Consider the following 21854-nt stretch of genomic DNA (forward strand, 5'->3'; position numbering starts at 1 on the left):
AGACTCAACTGCTGTGGTCATCAGTCCCCTAGAACTTAGAACTACTTAAACCTAACTAACCTAAGGACATCACACACATCCATGCCCGAGGCAGGATTCGAACCTGCGACCGTAGCAGTAGCACGGTTCCGGACTGCGCACCTAGAACCGCGAGACCAGTCGCTGTCCATTCCTCCGTGCTTGTTACGCAGAGATTCATGCAGGAGGTCAGGCATACTTGTGCATCCATACTGAAGAAGGCAGATCCATTGCTTATCATGCACCATGCCACCATGCATTTGCATAATCATATAAAAATGCTCCTTCAAAAAATTGAAATGAACAATTTAGACACCAGGCAAAATGGAGCATTTAGCAAGAACAACTACTTGACAATAGTTAAAATTTCGCTAATGAACTAATCCAGTAGCCAATATTTATTACCCACTATGTTCATAAATACTCGTTCTATAACGCGTTGATCTGTAAGTTGACTCCTTTCATCAGAAACGATATCATTCAAAGATAATACTGGTACCAATCTTTCAGAAGCCCACAACATAATACCTACGATAAATATTGCTGAGCTGCAACGAATAGCCTGGCATACGTCCTTTCAATCTGCTTCCAAAAATTGAAGGATCACTGCTCTTGGATTGTAAAGGACAACTGGTACATTATCGTCTGTGCATTGCTGTACCGATTCTTATGTCACATGTGTGTTGTTCATTTTTAACTGCTGGTGAACTTGTTAGAATAGCACTGATAGCTTCTCCCATTTTCTATAATAACCCAGTATTTCAGTGCAATGGAAATTTTGTGAATCATCATTTATCCTTTCACAAAAGTCTTTTATTTAATACCCAAAAATTTTAAAGTTGCTCCTATGTCAAATTGATATACCGGTTGTTTATTTGATCATCAGTAGAAAATTTTTTTAAATGTTATAAGCGTAACCAAGCGAATACAGAAAGATACGGGATACTCATAACTAAAATGTACACGTTCAAAGCGCCAACACAAAGTTATTTCAAAACAGCCTTATCCATCCTAGTATCAAACTATACAATGCCTTACCAGATACCATTAAACACATACAAAACATTGGTCACTTCAAATCCAAACTGAAGTCGTACTTGGTTGATCACTGCTTTTACACAGTAAATGAATACCCACAAAACTAAATTTTGGTGTGTTTACCCAATGTAGTCTCATTCAGAAGAACATTTGTATTTTATCTCTCTGTATATAGCGTAACAACATTTATTTAGATATTCATCATTAATTGATATATTATTGTGTGTTATTATGTACAAAGGTATATTATATGTAAAACTGTTAATATTAACAAAAAAAATCCAAAAATCTCTTGCAGATTGTAAAGCTATAGATGAAAATGGATCAATAACTCATCATCATCAATAAATCACGAAACAACGGTATGTGTTTTAACAAGACCGTTTTTCCCATCCGTAGCGTCCAGGTTAATGGTTAAGAGTGTGTGTACGTGTTGGCGGGGGGGGGGGGGGGGGGGTGTTAGTTGGCTGTGCGAGATAGTGTAGGTAAAAATTCACTGTGGACGACGTTTTGTTGAGTTAGGAATGGGTTAAGGGTAAGCGGGTTCCCATGACTTACAACCCTGGCGTGTCTTGAAAATGAAACTGTCTAAACAAACCGTAAATTTGAAGACTATGTCAAGTAATCCTACAAAGTGTGTAAGAAAATGGGAGTGCGTAAACAATGTATAGTATATGAAGCAAATTTTTGATAGTATCAAATATTTTTGATAAATTGTTTGTAATTTTTTCAGTTCAATGGTGCAATATTTGTGCTACAAAGATTTAAGACGTAAATAAATAAAGAAATAGATAAGGCAGGGATACAGGCTTTGTCGCATACAATCGACTCTTAATTCCATTTCAAAAGTGGCAGCCCTGCACGACGACGCTTACAGCAGACGAGACCTGGCACATTGATAGTGTATTGTTTACTCTAGTCAAGCGAGAGGCATGGATGTGTGTGTGATTGTTTTTCTGTAAGTTGCATTGTTTGTAAATTCGACCTACAAATATGGATGAACTAAACAGAGTAAGTACATATGACACGTTATAATTCCTGAGTAATCCGTATGTTAACTTAGTGCATTAAGCACGAGTAATGTGATACTTGAAAATCTTGTACAAGCAGTCCATAAACACATTTCCTCTTTCTGGCTTTGCGCTGTTGTTTCAGCGAGTGCCTAACTGTACGTCAGATGCTAGTGCATTGTTAGAAAAACATACTGTCTTGTTGTTCATTTGCTATGCCTTTTCAGAGGGCCATGGAGATAAGTTAATTAATTTAGTGATAAGCACCTTGAAATCCATGTTGTATGTCATTACTTTATTTCCTCATCCCATACCGCATATAAATTGTTGCTGAATTATAATAAAAGTTGTATAGATACCAAAACCCCTGCTAACGGAACGGGTGAATTCACAAGTATTATGTTAATGTCGTAGTCAACCGACGACTTTGTTTTACGAATGCCTCCAACGTCTTCATGGATTTTAGTTCCGTATCTCTATGGGTTTATTTTGACAAGATAACTCGACAGTGAGCACTCGAACGCAGACACTTTACAGCATGAAATTAATGTCATACGCTGCACATTCTTTCATAATATTTAAGTAAAATATACATCCTTTGTTTTCTATCTGAAAAAATGTTGTATGTGTGTATGCGTATGAATTTACCTTGCAGTTTTCCCTGCTTTGAAGTTAATTCTTATTTAATATTTACAGACACTGCTGGACCTGTCAGAAGATGATATGCGAAGGTAAGTGTAATTGATTATAATGTACTTGGAATTATTTGGTCCACAAGTCAGATGATAAACTTGTGTTGACTATTGAATTTGCAACACTTCCGATGAATCAGTTCATAATTGTTAACTAAGAAATTACATATCTAGAAGCAATCTTTTTTTCTCCACCCAGCTATGATCCTCTTGATTGGCAGTGGGCTTAAAATTTGCAACCTGTAACCATAAAGTGAAATACCACTATCTCATTTGAATGTACCAAGTAATTTGTTGGTTTTTCCACCTTTGGGTATACAAATATTAGGTGTTTTCAGTTATTTCCAGCATACATTTGCTACAAAGTTTATAGCACGTAGTGTCTTCCCACCCAAGTCCTCTTGAGAATATTTCTACTGCACTACAAACCGCCATAATTTTGCGTAGGAATGTGAATTGGGAAAATAGTGCTGCAGAGCGAAGTAAGTCATTTGAAAGGCCTGGGAGAGCTGTTCAGCACTTCTTAAAAGTAAATCCAAGACAGAGTACTTCTCTGTACATAGTCTCATGTCCATTGACAATGCCTAGAACTTAATTCAAAATGAAGTATGGAATCATTGCTTATGTAGTGTTCCATATGCAGGAAATTGAGGAACCTCTTGCTTTAACCAAACCTAGTAAATATCAGGCTGTGAGGAAGTACCTGTTGGAAATGGTGAAGCTTGTTGGGTGTTCATACACTGGCATAAAAGGAAAGTCATCTACTTGTACACAAGACACTGAATATGCATAACCAACTAAATAATATGCTTGATGAAGGCCAAGCGGTTTAATGGGATCTACCAATACGAGAAGTCAGTTTTGTCCTGTGATGTAATGGTCGTGTGCCATGTGACAACATAGGTCTAAATGTGCAAACAGTATTTTTTGTACATTAATTAACACAAAGTATAGGTGAGGTGGAAAGGTGGGTGTTTGAGTTTGCGAAACTAACGAATGTGAATTAGTCATGGTGACATACTGATCTGTAATATTGCCCAAGGATAGGTTAGGTTGAAAGTTGAGGTTTTTTTTAGGAGTTCGTGAAATGGTATCAAGGGCTTAAGTCCATCTAGGCTGTGTTAAGGACAGTGGGTGGCTGTCTGCCTTGTCACTGCCAGTGAGCTGCAATGACAGGCTAGGGCAAGTGTTTCTGAGTGGTCCTGTATTTGTACATTGTCTCAAATGTGGCTATGTAACTGACAACACATTCATGTGCCATGGTATGTTCAATCAAATTTGAAGTGCAGATATGAATATTGTTACACATCTATTGCTTTATTGAAAAGGGTTGTGTTGTTTGACAACAAATCCTTTCTGCTAAATCATATTCACAATTGTCAAGATGCAACAATTTTTCAGGTGAAGTTGTGGTGGTATAAAATAGAATGATCACATAGGTTCAGTTGCAGGTGATCACTTCAGTTCATTGGTAGAATACTGGGAAAATGTAGTTAGCCTACAAAGGAGACTGCTTACAAAACAGTTTTGTCATCCTTCCTATTGTTCGATTGTGAGAGACCAATACAAAATAGATGTAACTGGGGGTCATTGCCATAAGATAGTATTTTCTTATTTAATGCTCATCTGTACCACAAAGCCAGGGTTGTATTAGAATCATTTGATAAGCATGTTGTGGTTATTTCCTATAATTTACATCTGGATATTGCTGAGGGCATGCAGCTTTACTGTATGATTAAATGATGATGGCGTCCTCTTGGGTAAAATATTCCGGAGGTAAAATAGTCCCCCATTAGGATCTCCGGGTGGGGACTACTCAAGAGGATGTCGTTATCAGGAGAAAGAAAACTGGCGTTCTACGGGTCGGAGCGTGGAATGTCAGATCCCTTAATCGGGCATGTAGGATAGAAAATTTAAAAAGGGAAGTGGATAGGTTAAAGTTAGATATAGTGGGAATTAGTGAAGTTCGGTGGCAGGAGGAACAAGACTTCTGGTCAGGTGACTACAGGGCTATAAACACAAAATCAAATAGGGGTAAAGCAGGAGTAGGTTTAATAATGAATAGGAAAATAGGTATGCGGGTAAGCTACTACAAACAGCATAGTGAATGCATTATTGTGGCCAAGATAGATACGTAGCCCACACCTACTACAGTAGTACAAGTTTATATGCCAACTAACTCTGCAGATGACGAAGAAATTGAAGAAATGTATGATGAAATAAAAGAAATTATTCAGATAGTGAAGGGAGACGAAAATTTAATAGTCATGGGTTACTGGAATTCGAGTGTAGGAAAAGGGAGAGAAGGAAACGTAGTAGGTGAATATGACTTGGGGCTAAGAAATGAAAGAGGAAGCCGCCTGGTAGAATTTTGCACAGAGCACAACATAATCATAGCTAACACTTGGTTTAAGAATCATGAAAGAAGGTTGTATACATGGAAGCCCCTAGAGATACTAAAAGGTATCAGATAGATTATATAATGGTAAGACAGAGATTTAGGAACCAGGTTTTAAATTGTAAGACATTTCCAGGGGCAGATGTGGACTCTGACCACAATCTATTGGTTATGACCTGTAGATTAAAACTGAAGAAACTGCAAAAAGGTGGGAATTTAAGGAGATGGGACCTGGATAAACTGAAAGAACCAGAGGTTATACAGAGTTTCAGGGAGAGCATAAGGGAACAATTGACAGGAATGGGGGAAAGAAGAAGAATAGGTAGCTTGGAGGGATAACGTAGTGAAGGCAGCAGAGGATCAAGTAGGTAAAAAGACGAGGGCTAGTAGAAATCCTTGGGTCACAGAAGAAATATTGAATTTCATTGATGAAAGGAGAAAATATAAAAATGCAGTAAATGAAGCAGGCAAAAAGGAATACAAACGTCTCAAAAATGAGATCGACAGGAAGTGCAAAATGGCTAAGCAGGGATGGCTAGAGGACAAATGTAAGGATGTAGAGGCTTATCTCACTAGGGGTAAAATAGATACTGCCTACAGGAAAATTAAAGCGACCTTTGGAGATAAGAGAACGACTTGTATGAATATCAAGAGCTCAGATGGAAAACCAGTTCTAAGCAAAGAAGGGAAAGCAGAAAGGTGGAAGGAGTATATAGAGGGTCTATACAAGGGCGATGTACTTGAGGACAATATTATGGAAATGGAAGAGGATGTAGATGAAGGTGAAATGGGAGATACGATACTGCGTGAGAAGTTTGACAGAGCAATGAAAGACCCGAGTAGAAACAAGGCCCCCGGAGTAGACAACATTCCATTGGAACTACTGACGGCCCTGGGAGAGCCAGTCCTGACAAAACTCTACCATCTGGTGAGCAAGATGTATGAAACAGGCGAAATACCCTCAGACTTCAAGAAGAATATAATAATTCCAATCCCAAAGAAAGCAGGTGTTGACAGATGTGAAAATCACCGAACTATCAGTTTAATAAGTCACAGCTGCAAAATACTAACACGAATTCTTTACAGACGAATGGAAAAGCTAGTAGAAGCCAACCTCGGGGAAGATCAGTTTGGATTCCGTAGAAACACTGGAACACGTGAGGCGATACTGACCTTACGACTTATCTTAGAAGAAAGATTAAGGAAAGGCAAACTTACGTTTCTAGCATTTGTAGACTTAGAGAAAGCTTTTGACAATGTTGACTGGAATACTCTCTTTCAAATTCTAAAGGTGGCAGGGGTAAAATACAAGGAGCGAAAGGCTATTTACAACTTTTACAGAAACCAGATGGCACTTATAAGAGTTGATGGACATGAAAGGGAAGCAGTGGTTGGGAAGGGAGTAAGACAGGGTTGTAGCCTCTCCCCGATGTTATTCAATCTGTATATTGAGCAAGCAGTAAAGGAAACAAAAGAAAAATTCGGAGTAGGTATTAAAATCCATGGAGAAGAAATAAAAACTTTGAGGTTCGCCGATGACATTGTAATTCTGTCAGAGACAGCAAAGGACTTGGAAGAACAGTTGAATGAAATGGACAGTGTCTTGAAAGGAGGATATAAGATGAACATCAACAAAAGCAAAACGAGGATAATGGAATGTAGTCGAATTAAGTCGGGTGATGCTTAGGGAATTAGATTAGGAAATGAGACACTTAAAGTAGTAAAGGAGTTTTGCTATTTGGGGAGCAAAATAACAGATGATGGTCGAAGTAGAGAGGATATAAAATGTAGACTGGCAATGGCAAGGAAAGCATTTCTGAAGAAGAGAAATTTGTTAACATCGAGTATAGATTTAAGTGTCAGGAAGTCATTTCTGAAAGTATTTGTATGGAGTGTAGCCATGTATGGAAGTGAAACATGGACGATAAATAGTTTGGACAAGAAGAGAATAGAAGCTTTCGAAATGCAGTGCTACAGAAGAATGCTGAAGATTAGATGGGTAGATCACATGACTAATGAGGAAGTATTGAATAGGATTGGGGGGAAGAGAAGTTTGTGGCACAACTTGTCCAGAAGAAGGGATCGGTAGGTAGGACATGTTCTGAGGCATCAAGGGATCAGTAATTTAGTATTGGAGGGCAGCGTGGAGGGTAAAAATTGTAGAGGGAGACCAAGAGATGAATACACTAAGCAGATTCAGAAGGATGTAGGCTGCAGTAGGTACTGGGAGATGAAGAAGCTTGCACAGGATAGAGTAGCATGGAGAGCTGCATCAAACCAGTCTCAGGACTGAAGACCACAACAACAACAACACTGCCGAAGGCTCTCAGTTGCCATCTATAGTCAGTGATTGCTTGAAAACTATCAAAAAATACACTTGTTTGGTGAATGTAAGTATGTATACTGTAAGTTATGGTACAAGTGTAATTTTTGTTGATAGTACTAATAACATTCACAAAACAACACTCAAAAAGTATTGTAAACAGATTGGTAAACCTATCACACAAACAACATTAGCAGTAGAGAGTATTGAGAAAAACAACTCATTCTAGTTGCAGACAGAAAAGATGAAGTAAAAGAATGTTTCTGTCCCCAAAATCCAAGCAGAGCACCAAGAACAACAGATTAAAAATTAGCCAGTATGCCAGTACAAAATGGTTCTTACAGTGGAATGGACAGCTGAGGAAACTGATACATCTTGTAGGTAACTCCTCTTTTGCCACAAACTCCCCACCTCAGAAGAACAACAGATGGCAAGAAAGAGAGACACTTTATTGCTAATATGGCTCCCAAAGCACAGTGGTATAGCAGTGATTTCAGGATGCATCCCTTCTTGCAAAGAGAACAACAGTGTTTGTGTCCCCGAGAGACTGCCTTTCTGATGTGTGACATCCCTGTTCTGTGTGGTTACAGTCCCTGCAGAATGGAGAGAGAGCTGAAAGAGGCATTCTATTTTTATAGGGAATGTGTATCAGTTCTTGCCCCTCTCCCTCACCACTATCCTACAAGCAGTCACTTTAAGTGCATGTTCTATCCATCTGCTGCTACATGAAGTTGTAGACAAAGAGTCTTGATAAATTATTGTATTACAGATGAGTAACTATTGTTTATGTTTAAAAAGGTACACTTTAATGTAACTTATTTGCTAACAATAAGCTTGAACAAGAAACTGCAGATAATGGACTGAGCAAAGAGTAATTAACATGTATAACATTATCAAAAAAATACATAGAAAAAACATAAAAGGACCTTGCACAAATAACAAGACATAAAAAAAGTAGTTAACTCTCAACACTCTTCCATAATTAGTTTTCTTCATAATTTCTCAAGCACCCCGAGTCTGTGGTTTTCTCAGTATGCCAGCAAGTTGACTTGAACTTTCCAGATGTTTAAACTTATGGTCATTCTATTATATTGCTGAATGAACTTCCTTTGAATGTCAGTATGATTCTTGCCTCTTGTTATTTTTCCTTCATAGTTATTTTCAACGTATGTATGGCAGCTTAATTGTCAGTACACAGTTCTGTCAGTTCAGTCAAACCTAAAATTCCAAGTTCTTGTCCAAGATGTCATATCCAACATACACTGCTGGCAGAAGAGATGGTGGCTTGATGTTCTGCTTGCGTGATTGAAGTTGCCACAAGACATTGCTTTCGGGTGTAACAGCAATGTGTCCTCCTCGCAAGATAAGAACTCCTCTGCAGCTGGAGCATCTTGTTGAGATATCACCTCCATAATCAGGATCAGGAAAGGCAATCAGTGTTGAGTCTCCATCAAAGAATATATCGAACTTCATAGTTCCTTGTAGGTACTGAAAGCGATGTTCGACATTTTCCAATGACTAACCATTGGTTTATTACTAAACCTGCGTAAGTAATTAACAGCAAAACTGACGAGATTTTCACTGACATCATCGACAAGATTATCTTTATCACCATAGGTGGTGCTACTGGATTCAAATCATCAAACATAAACCACCATAAGATTTCCATTGTATGCATAGACTGATTTACAAAAATTCCCTCTAAACTTATTTTAAATTCCATCCTAAGATATGACATTTAATATCAAAATATTTTGTGAAATGTTATTTCAAACTACTGATTCAACTTGTTCAAAGCCAGTGATGCTGTCTGTTGGCCTTCCAGTGACTAACCCATCATCAACAAACAATGCTATAATGATGCTTCTGTCTTCTTTATCTTCATTGCAGTAGCTACAAGGATCATCGTCAGTGTTAACAAATCCTAGTGACATCAGATAATTTGAGAACTTCTCATTCCAGGTCTTTTGAGCTTGTTTTAGGCCATATAAACTCTTTTTCACCTTGCAAACTCTATTTGTACCATCGTTGAATCCATGAGGTTGATTCATGAAGATTTCTTGTTGCGGATTGCTGTATAAAAATGCGGTCTTTACATCAAAAGTTGTTATTTTCATTGTATTTGTAGCAGCAAGACTAAGAAGCAGCCTAATTTATTCATAATGTACTACAGGACTAAAGGTTTCTGAATAGTCCAGTCCTTCCTCTTGCAGCTAGTACAATTCAGCGGGACTTTTTCTTTTTATTGCACTTCTTCCACTTTTATTTAATGTAAAGACTACATAATTTATTGTTTTGGCCCACAGATTCTCATTCAGTCTTCGTACATGTATTGCTGATTGTGCTGACTTGACAACTGTACTTATTTCTCTTTCAGTTCTTCCATTTAGTTGAGGCATGTACGCGTTGATCCTGATGTGAAACACTCCAAGTTTACCTGAAAGCTTTTTAGTGAGAGCATTCTTTATTTCGGTGCCATAGTCAGACTTTAAACATTTTACTTTCTTCCCAAACTGATTTTCTACAATTTTCAAGAAAGTTTCTGATTTGGGAATTGTTTCATCTTCAGTAAATATAGAGTTTGGAGTTTGGAAATGAGAAAATTCATCTTTAAACAACAGAAAATACCTTACTACTCCTAACAAAGTGAGATTAATTTCAAAAACAAGTCAGCATGAATCACATCCATGGTATTTTCTACAATCTTCATATTTGTCGAATGAGATTTGGTATGTTGTTTGCAATATATCCATATATACAGCAAACCCATACATACTCATTTCAGTCATCAGGATAAACAGTGCCATTTCTTTTCAGTGGGTCTCTAACATATGCGACATTTTGATGTGCTAACTTTTCGAGCCACATTTTAATTGAGATTTCTGTCGTTCATTTGTTGGACTCCTTTGAACAAGACAATATTTTGTACAGCTGTCGCTCGTATCTGCGTATTGCTACAGTTTCCAAATTGTCAGTGATTTTGAAAACTAAGAAGTCCTCATCTGGAGACTGAACATATCCTTTATCTAAGACATGAGTAGCAGAAAATGAAAGTTTATATTCTCCTGAACAATGTCACATCACTGTTCTCCATTCTCTAAGTCAATGTTGCCCACTCAAGTTCCTTCTACTAGCATCGCCAATCGAGACTTTCATACATTGATATAGTTTTACTTAATTTATTAACCAGCCCATTCTAAGTGTCATGCATTGTTGGTGCCAAAATTTTGGTACAAAGTAATTTCTCAATCAGGCTGCAAATTTATGTCATTTATATTGGCAGCAGGTAATTCAACATTGACTAGTGCTTTCATTTCAAACCTATTGACTCTTTGCTGTTGGATTTTTTGCTTATGTTATTTCTGCCTAATGTTACATTTGGGCATTCCCAGGCAAAATGTCCACACTGTTTGCAGTTGTGTGAATAGTGGTGTCTACAAAATGTTAAATATTTGTCATGAGGTTTGTTTCTGCAGTGTTTCTTTAAAAGTCCAGTTTTGTCGCATTTGAATTATTGAACTGTAGGCTATTTTGCTGACTTCCTTTGCCAAAATGTTCATTTTGTTTTGAGATGAAAAGATTTTGGGACATGTTTGACTGTTCTGTCTCATTTAATCTGTCTTCTCCCAGACATAAACATTCAAATAATATTTTTGTCAGATGTTGCTGCATTATCCCACGTGGTACAGAAGCGATGAAGTTTTGGTGTACCTAGTGAGGTGACGCAGTGGTTAGCACACTGGACTCGCATTTGGGAGGATGACATTTCAAACTCACTTCCAGCCTTCCTGATTTAAGTTTTCTGTGATTTCCCTAAATCTCTTCAAGCAAATGTGGGGATGATTTTTTGAAATTGCATGGCCGATTTCCTTCCCTCATCATCCTCTAATACAAACTTGTGCTCTGTTTCTAATGACATAGAACTCATTGGTCTCGTTCTCCTCCCATTTTGGCAGTAACATTCGGAGAATTCGCAAATAATCTGGCTGTTTTTCATAGCTTCACCTTCTGCCACGGAATCTTGTGCATATTCTTGAATATGAATACAGTTCTGAATAGCTGACTTACTAGTATCGTATTTGTAACTAAACAAATTTCTCTCCAAACTTTCAATTGTTAAATCTGATATATTGCCATGTTGCGTTTCTAATTCTTCAAGCTTTTGATTAGCAGACTTACAGTTTACTATTTTCCTGGCTGTATTGCTGCTGAGATTCAAACCTACAGAAATTGCCTCTCATGATCTTTCTCAGCCCAAGACTTTACACTTTGTTCAGGTTCTCCTCCTGTTGGTTTAACTTTCTGTCTGGCTGCTACTGAATACAACTTTTTCGACTTTAATGTTAAGTCTAGTGTGAATCGCAAGGAGACATAATTGACAGTATACTCACCAAGCGGTGGCAGAAAACACGCATCAAAGAAGAGCAAAATTAGGGCAGCTTTTGAAGCCAGTGGCACCTTCTTCTTCCAGCAGAATGGTTGAAGAGGAGGTAGAAGGACTTGAAAGATCTGGGAAAGGGGGTAGATTTCGGAAAAGTCACCCAGAACTGTGGGTCAGGGGAGACTTACCAGACAGGACGAGAAGGAAAGACCGATTGTTGGGGACTGCATGAAAGGAGATTTGAAAATCTCAGAGTTTAAAGATGGAAGACAGGGTAATGTGCAAGACACAGATTACTGCTAAAATATTGTGTACGAGTTAATCAGAGTGCGAAGTTAAGTCCATTGTACATAACAAAGGTGGGAGGGAGATGGCAAAAAATAGACTGGTAAGAAAATTTAAGATGAAGGAAACTGACATGGAATGAAGAAAGGAAGAGTTACTGTGAAGAAAATGCTGAGGCGGAAGAAATTAACTCATGTTGAGGCAGACCTGTTAAAACTCCAGGAATCCCTGTATACCTTCTCCAATTAAATTTCACGAGGTCCTATTCCAAATACCACGCCGCTTCTGTCCACATTAAACCTACTAACAAACAACAGTACTTACATTTTGATAGTTGCCATCCTTTCCATGTCAACCACTCTCTCCTATACAGCTTTGGCATTCTAGGCAAACATATTTGTTCGGATGCAGACTCTTTACGGCAGTACATCACCATTCTCACCCCAGCCATCACTGGACGTAATTACCTGACGAGTCTAGTTTAAAAGCAGATTTCCCGGGCCATCACACCCAATCCTGGTACTGATGATTCCTCCAAAAAAATAACTTTGGAGCACTCAGTATTATCCTGGTTGGACTGTGGTAATCAGTTACTTTGACAGGGCCACGACTTCTAAAATCATGCTCTGAAATGAGATCCATTCCAGCTGAGATTTTGCCCACCACACCTAGAATAGCTTTTCATCGCGCTGCCAATCTCCGCCATATTTTTATCAGACCATATGGTTCTTCTGCTCCCACCTCTCTACCCTATGGCTCCTACCCCTGTGACTGTCCCCACTGCAAGACATGCCCTGTGCATCCTTCTACCACCACCTATACCAGCCTGTAGCTGGCAAAACGTATACTATCAAAGGGAGAGCCACCTGTGAAACGACACGTCATAAGAGATGACTAAATGGATTACATGGTGCATCGTATCCATCGTGCATCGAGATCTTTAGCCCACTTTCTCGTTGTGGCATTGCAGTCCTGCCCATCCTCCATCTTTTGAGCGAGGACACCTTCCTGGGTGCGTTTTCCTCTACCCAATATGCAGTGTCATTTTCTGCGCCGATGAGGACCATGGAATTCTTTGCACCTCATATCTAGCATGGTAGCCAGTCTTTTGTGGTGGGGCCACCTTGTACCCTGTTGGTTGTAGCTCCCTGACTACTCAGGGTCGCTCTGCTGATGCCTGTGTCGTTAACTCCCCACATAGGCCAAAGAGTAGATGTCCGACACCTTGGGGCATTGGGACTCATGGCAATAGCCATCCTGCCAGGTGGCCTTTGCTACATATGGATGGTACCCTTGGGGAGAGCCACTGGTCGGAGTGGGTGGCATCAGGGCAGACGACTAACCTACACTGAGGCCAAGAGGAAATTTGAGCAGCTACATCCTGTGGCTATGGCCTCCTCTTATGCACTGCTACGAGAACAGTTGTAGCCCCATCAGTTCTGCTAGTTCCAGTCGGCTCTCAGAGCCGGAAGACTTCACCTGCCCCCTTGATGGTGGGGGGGGGGGGGGGGCACTTCTCTCCCTGCTCTCACTTGCTGGTGATCAAACACAGCAGTCTCTAAGCATTCCGAGTCTCAGTACAATGCAGGGAAGTATGATCCTAAATTGTTCCCCCTCCCTGGCCACACCATGGGAGGAATGCCAGGCCAAGTATGGCAGTGAACCTTATTCGCCCCGGTACCTCGTATGTACGATAGCTGATGGGGACTCCTTTGTCTCGATGAAGCCTCAGTTTTTCGTAGAGCATTTAGAGAACAAATTTGGGGAGGTGGAGGGCTTGTTCAAAATGCGGGCAGGGTCAGTCTTGATAAAAACGGCGTCCTCTGTCCAGTTACGGGCATTATTCGCTTGTGACAAGCTGGAGGATGTTAACGTTACCATCACACCTCATAAGAGCTTAATTATAGTCCAGGGTAGTATATTCCACAGGGACCTTCTTTTGTAGCCTGACGGCGAGCTGCACGCCAACTTAGAGCGATGAGCAGTTCGTTTCGTCTGGCACATCCATCGGAGTCTGAGGGATAATCAGATTGCCACTGGTGCCTTCATTTTGGACTTTGAGGGTTGCACATTACCCGAAAAGGTCAAGGTGTGATGCCAAGCCATATATCCCTCCCCCAATGCGGTGCTTTAAGTGCTGGAGGTCCTGCCATATACCCTTCCCGCTGTACTTCCAGCATCATGTGTCGAGATTGTGGACATCCATCTCATCCCAATACTCCATATGCCCCACTGTGTCAACTGTGGAGAGCATCATTCCCCTTGCTCATCACACTGCAGGATTTTACAGTGAGAAAGGAAAATCATTGAATACAAGACCCTGGACCGACTAACCTACACTGAGGCCAAGAGGAAATTTGAGCAGCTACATCCTGTGGCTATGGCCTCCTCTTATGCACTGCTACGAGAACAGTTGTAGCCCCATCAGTTCTGCTAGTTCCAGTCGGCTCTCAGAGCCGGAAGACTTCACCTGCCCCCTTGATGGTGGGGGAGGGGGGGGGGGCACTTCTTCTCTCCCTGTTGCTCCCACACCACCTACCTCGGGAGCACTGTCCCCCAACCATTCTACATCTATATCCATACTCCGCAAGCCACCTGATGGCATGTGGCGGAGGGCATCCTGAGTACCTCTATCGGTTCTCCCTTCTATTCCAGTCTCGTATTGTTCGTGGAAAGAAGGATTGTCGGTATGCTTCTGTGTGGGCTCTAATCTCTCTGATTTTATCCTCATGGTGTCTTCGCGAGATATACGTAGGAGGGAGCAATATACTGCTTGACTCTTCGGTGAAGGTATGTTCTCGAAACTTTGACAAAAGCCCGTACCGAGCTACTGAGCATCTCTCCTACAGAGTCTTCCACTGTAGTTTATCTATCATCTCCGTAACGCTTTCGCGGTTGCTAAATGATCCTGTAACGAAGCGCGCTGCTCTCCGTTGGATCTTCTCTATCTCTTCTATCAACCCTATCTGGTACGGATCACACACTGCTGAGCAGTATTCAAGCAGTGGGCTAACAAGTGTACTGTAACCTACTTCCTTTGTTTTCGGATTGCATTTCCTTAGGATTCTTCCAATGAATCTCAGTCTGGCATCTGCTTTACCGATGATCAACTTTATATGATCATTCCTTTCTAAATCACTCCTAATGCGTACTCCCAGATAATTTATGGAATTAACTGCTTCCGGTTGCTGACCTGCTATTTTGTAGCTAAATGATAAGGGAACTATCTTTCTATGTACTCGCAGCACATTACACTTGTCTACATTGAGATTCAATTGCCATTCCCTGCACCATGCGTCAATTCGTTGCGGATCCTCCTGCATTTCAGTACAATTTTCCATTGTTACAACCTCTTGATACACCACGGCATCATCTGCAAAAAGCCTCAGTGAACTTCCAATGTCATCCATTGGGGACACCAGTCCCAGCTTCTCAACTGGAGAAGTGTAAGTTTTCTTTGGCTCCTCTCACTGGGAAGGGTCTCTTGGGTCACTCCCTTCCCAGATTTCTGCTAGTGGTAAAGATGACACCAGCAAGTGGCTGAAATGTCCAAAAGCAGTTGGTCGTAGGGCTTCACGGTCATCCTCAGTCCTGGAGGCAGAATCAGTGAAGCCCTCCCAGCCATAGAAACCCAAGGATCAGTGAGAAAAATCCAGAAAGAAAACCCCCAAGACCAAGGGAATTGCAGTGGCACCCATATCACCGCTGCCTACAAGCTCTGCGTCTGAGGATGAGGTAAAGATTCTGGCATCTGCTGAGGACCTAGATCTCGCCAGGCCGTCAGACACAATAGATATAGCCTGTTCAGGAAATAAGTTGGTGGCAGCAGGTGACCCTGAGGCGTAGCGTTCCAATCATGTCATCCTCCAGTGGAATTGCGGCAGTTTTTTCCACCACCTAGCTGAGCTACGGCAACTGCTAAGCTTTACACCTGCTTTCTGCATTGCCCTCCAGGAAACCTGGTTCCCGGCAATGCGGTCTCCTGCCCTTCATGGCTACAGGGGGTATTACAAGAACTGTAGTGAATATAATAAGAGTGTCAATTGGAGTTTGCATTTATGTCCTGAACTCAGTGTATAGTGAACCTGTACCCCTTCAAAGTCCTCTTGAAGCTGTGGCTGTCAGGATACGGATGATGCAGGAAATAACTGTCTGCAATGTATATCTTCCTCCAGATGGTGCAGTACCCCTGAAGAATTGGCTGCACTGATCGATTAACTCCCTGAACCTTACCTACTTTCGGGAGATTTTAATGCCCAGAACCCCTTGTGGGGTAGCACCATGTTTACTGGTTGTGGCAGAGATGTCGAAAATTTACTGTTCCAACTCAACCTCTGCCTCTTAAATACTGGGGCTGCCACACATTTCATTGTGGCTCATGGTAGTTACTTGGCCATTGATGTATCAATTTGCAGCCCAGGACTCCTCCCATCTGTCCACTGGAGAACATGTGACGACCTGTGTGGTAGTGACCACATCCCCATCTTCCTGTCACTCCCCCGGCGTCATGCCCATGATTGCCTACCCAGATGAGTTTTAAACAAGACAGGCTGGGTAGCCTTCACCTCTGCTGTCACCGTTGAATCTCCCCCACGTAGTGCCATCCATGTTGTGATTGAGCAGGTCACTACAACAATAATTTCTGCAGTGGAAAACTTGATCCCTCATTCTCTAGGTTGCCCCCAGTGAAAGACAGTCCCTTGGTGGTCGCCGGAAGTCATTGAGGCAATTAGAGAACATTGGCAAGCTCTACAGCTACATAAGTGGCACCCTTCCCTAGAGCAACTAATAGCCTTTAAGCAGCTCCCGCGTTCACCTGCTTATGAAATGACGGAAACAGGAGTGTTGGGTAGGTATGTGTCAACCATTGGGTGCCGAACGTCACCCTCATATGTCTGGACAAAGATCAGACGTCCTTTTGGGTACCAGACCCCAATAGGTGCCCTTGGCGTTAACGTCAATGGTGTGCTCTCTACCAACGCAAACGCAATTTCCAAGCACTTTGCTGAGTACTATGCTTGAGCCTCTGCATCGGAGAACTACCCCCCAGCCTTCCGCACCCTCAAATGACAGATGGAAAGGAAAGTTCTCTCGTTCACTACACACCACAGTGACCCCTATAATGCCCCATTTTCAGAGTGGGAGCTCCTCAGCGCCCTTGCACATGGCCCCAACATAGCTCCTGGGCTGGATCGGATCCACAGTCATAGATCAAACATCTCTTGTCTGACTACAAGCGATATCTCCTAGTCATCTTCAACCAGATCTGGTGTGATGGCATGTTTCCATCACAATGGCAGGAGAGCACCATCATTCAGGTGCTAAAACCCGGTAAAAATCCGCTTGATGTGGATAGCTATCAGCCTCACCAACATTCTCTGTAAGCTGCTGAAACATATGTTGTGTTAGCGGCTGGGTTGGGTTCTGGAGTCACATGGCCTACTGGCTCCATGTCAGGGCAGCTTCCGCCAGGGTCGCTCTACCACTGATAATCTTGTGTCCCTCGAGTCTACCTTCTGAACAGCCTTTTCCAGGTGCCAGCATCTGGTTGCCGTCTTTTTTTTACTTATGTAAAGCATACGACACAACCTAGTGACTTCGTATCCTTGCCACATTGTATGAGTGGGGTTTCCAGGGCCCACTCCTGATTTTTATCCAAAACTTCCTGTCGTTCCGTATTTTCCATGTCCAAGTTCCTACCATAGTACCCCCAAATGCAGGAGAATGGCGTTCCACAGGGCTCTGTATTGAGTGTCTCTCTATTTTTAGTGGCCATCAACGGCTTAGCAGCAGCTGTAGGGCTGTCGGTCTCCCCTTCTCCGTATGCGGGTGACTTCTGCATTTCGTATTGCCCCTCCACTACTGGTGTTGCTGAGCGGTGCCTACAGGGAGCCATTCACAAGGTGCAGTCATGGGCTCTAGCCCACGGCTTCCAGTTTTCAGCCGCGGAGTTGTGTGTCATGCCCTTCTGTCGACACTGTACCAGTCATCCGGAACCTAAACCTTATCTTAATGATGATCCACTCACTGTAGTGGAGACGTGTCAATTCTTAGGGCTGGTTTATGATGCCCTATTGACTTGGCTATCTCACCTTCATCAGCTTAAGCGGGAGTGCTGGCAGCACCTCAATGCTCTCCGCTGCCTGAGCAACACCAACTGGGGTGCTGATCGCTCTACGCTGCTGCAGCTCTACAGAACCCTTATTCAATCCCGCCTTGACTATGACCTGGTTTACGATTCGACGGCACCCACAGTGTTGCGTTTGCTCAATCCATTCCACCACTGTGGCGTTCGCCTAGTGATGGGTGCTTTTAGAGCAAGTCCGGTGACCAGTGTTCTGGTGGAGGCCAGATTCCCTACATTGCGGATCCGACGTGCACAACTGCTCACCAGCTATGTTGCACACATTCATAGTTGTCCTGAGCATCCGAATTACTGTCTCCTTTTCCCACCTGCGACAGTGCATCTCCCACATTGGTGGCCCAGGTCAGGGCTCACAATTGCTGTTCTTGTGGGATCCTTTCTCTCCGAACTGGAGTCCTTCCCTTTATCACCTCTGCTTGAAGTCCATTCGCTTACACCTCCATGGTGTACATCTCAGCCAAAGCTTTGTCTGGACCTTTTGCATGGCCCTAAGGACTCCGTTAAGCCCGTCACTCTCTGCTGTCACTTCCTCTTGGTTCTTCACGTGTTCTGGGACTCTGAAGTTGTTTACACCTATGGCTGGATAGCTGATGGTAATGTTGGCTTTGCCTATGTCCACAGAGGTCATATTGAACAGCATTCCTTGCCTGCTGGCTGCAGTGTATTCACTGCAAAGCTTGTGGCCATATCTCGTGCACTTCAGTACATCCGTTCCTGTTCTGGTGAGTTGTTTCTTCCCTGTTCTGACTCCCTGAGCAGCTTACAAGCTATCGACCAGTGCTACCCTCACCATCCTTTGGTAGCGAACATCCAGGAGTCCACCTCTGCCCTGGAACAGTCCAGTCGTTCAGTGTTGTTTGTGTGGACCCCAGGACACGTTGGAATCCCAGGCAACGAACTTGCTGACAGGTTGACCAAACAGGCTACATGGAAACCACACCTGGAGATGGGCATCTCTGTAACTCACCTGCGTTCTGTCTTACGCTGCAAGGTTTTTTGGCTTTGGGAAACGGAGTGGCATAACAGTATGCACAACAGACTGCGTGTCATTAAGGAGACTGCGAATGTAAGGAAGTTTGCCCTGCGGGCTTCTCACAGGGAATCAGTTGTCCTTTGTCAACTCCACATTTGCCATGCATGGCTCATACATGGTTACCTCCTCCGTCGCGAGAACCCACCTCCCAAATGACAGTCGTCAACCTCTTGCTGGACTGTCCACTTTTAGCCCAGCACCCTACCTTCGGTGTTGGGCGACAATGCCTCAACAGCAGCTATAGTTTTATTCGTGAGGGTGGGTTTTATCATTTGATTTGAGTTTTAGTGCATGTCCTTTGTCTCTCTGTGTCCTCCACCCTAGGGCTTTTAGGGTGGAGGTTTTAATGTGTTGCAGAGTGGCTGGCTTCTCCCTTTTTTAACTCATAGTCAGCCAGCCATGGTAATCTGCTTTCTTGTTTTTAATTTCATCTCCCTGTTTCTTGCATCTCTCTGTGGTTTTCTTGTCCTGTTTTGTCCATTGTGGAGTTTTTGTCCTCCTCTTGTTCTTCTGGTTCTTCCTTTCTCTGTTATTGTGCCATAAGCCATCTTTGTTTTCTTCTTTCCCTTGGGTAATTGTTCTACTGGGGAACAAGGGACCAATGACCTCGCAGTTTGGTCCCCCCCCCCCCCCCTCCCCCTTTTTAAACCAACCAACCACCAAATTATCAGTTAGGATAAACAGGCATCGGCAGAGGATTTATATTGGCAACAAACAATACCCTGTTGCAGAGCATGCTCAACATGACACTCATGACCTCAGTGCCTGTTTCACCACATGCACCATCTGGATTCTTCCCTCAGACAACAGTTTCTCAGAAATGTACAGATGGGAACTAACGCTACAAGAAGTCCTTGGTTCTCGGCACCCACCTGGCCTTAATTGACGATAATTTCTTCAGTCTCAGCATTTCTTCATAGTAACTACTCCTTGCTTCAGTTCATTTTAGTTTTCTACATCTTTTATTTCTCGCTGTTCCCCTCTCATCTCTGTCACGTACAATGCACTTAGCTTTTCACTCTTATTAACTCGTGCGCAATGTGTTAGCAGTAATCTCTGACTTGCATATTACCGTGCCTTCCATCTTTAAACTCTTAGGTTTTCAAATCTCATCTGGTGCAGTCCCCAGCAATCAGTCCTTCCTTCTCATCCCATCCGGTAAGTGTCTCCTGACCTGCAGTTCTGGGCGACTTTTTCAAAATCCAACCCTTTTCTTAGACCTCTACAGTCCATTTCCTTCACCCCCTCTTCCTTCCCCTTCAGCCCTTCTGCTAGGAGAAGGAGCCACTGGGCTCCAAAAGTGTGCATAATTATAACCTGCTTTAATGTGTGTGTGTCACCACTTGGCGAGTAGATTTTTTTGTCTATCCAGTTGTCAAGGGAACATAATTGACATTTCTGTAATGATCCTCTGACAAAAGTTCCAACGGTGACTTAATAGAATGCATTGATAATAGACAAATTTATTATGTGAACTTAAAGCACCTAACTGACTTTTCTGACTGTACTTTGACTGACAAAACGTAATCCGTGACTTTCATTCACTGCAACTAACATGCCATCTGATGCTACTTCCAATTATTTGTTGATATGCTGTGTGTCACAGACCTGTTTGTGTGCTCCTTTATAGTAGCTGACAAATAGTTACATATCTAATTTTTACTTGTGTGTATCTAGCCCCATAACCTCTTGATAAATTCTTTTTTTAGGGATAAGTAACTATTTTGATATACTTAAAGGAGTATACTTTAACATAACTTACTCACTTGCGATATGCCTGAAGAAGAAACAACAGACAACTGACTGGGCTAAGAGTAATTAATATGTACAGCATTATCAAAAAGTAAATGGAAAATATGTAAAAGCACCTTACTCAACATATAACAAGATGATGTAGAAAAGTGGCTAACTCTCAACAAAGATTCTCCCACAGAACTCATTATGCAGCTTCCTTGGCCATTCCTTCTATTTGGGGAGCTTATCACACACAGGGACAGAACTGTTTGAGAGGCTCTTAATGCCACCAAATGTATATATCTACTGAAGAGGGGCAGAACACTCACTTCAGCACTGGTACAGCATCATTCATTTCCATTGATCCCTCAGTATGCTCCCCAGCCCTTGTACACAATGCTAAATGTTAAGTGATCAATGACTTGCACTCTAATGATCATTTCCCAATCTGGATTCACCTGCCAGATAGAGCAGTGAGCAAAAGACAGCTGCCACAATGATTGTTTAGTATACAAACTGGAAGCTGTGTCTGTACAGTGTCACAGTGTCCAGAAAAGGGTGTACCATATTACGAGGCATGTTTTTTAAAAGTACCGTTTTGCCACACTGTGGCCGCAGCGCTGTGATCGGCGTTCTGCACATGCGCACTGGGTACCTACATCTGTTGTCTATGCACTGACGCCATTACAGTCTGATTCTTTCTTGTTTATGTTGTGTACTGAGTGTTTAAGATACCTCCGATAATCGTTAGTCCCACCGACTGTGAAGTATAGGCTGTTATAAGATTTCTTAGTGCT

General features: G+C 42.2%; 1 protein-coding gene across 1 annotated transcript in view; it reads left to right on the forward strand.

Annotated features, from left to right (window-relative positions):
* The first annotated feature begins 1932 nt into the window (after positions 1–1932).
* The window catches only part of LOC126412587 (RING finger protein 121), a 103910-nt gene continuing 83988 nt past the window's right edge, over positions 1933–21854 (forward strand). Inside the window, exons 1-2 of the mRNA XM_050082249.1 lie at positions 1933–2067; positions 2763–2797. Coding sequence (XP_049938206.1) covers positions 2050–2067; positions 2763–2797 — 53 coding nt within the window. The 5' untranslated portion in view covers positions 1933–2049. The remainder of the gene's footprint in view (positions 2068–2762; positions 2798–21854) is intronic.

Source organism: Schistocerca serialis, chromosome 7 (genome assembly GCF_023864345.2).
Source record: "Schistocerca serialis cubense isolate TAMUIC-IGC-003099 chromosome 7, iqSchSeri2.2, whole genome shotgun sequence".
Taxonomy (NCBI): Eukaryota; Metazoa; Arthropoda; class Insecta; order Orthoptera; family Acrididae; genus Schistocerca; species Schistocerca serialis.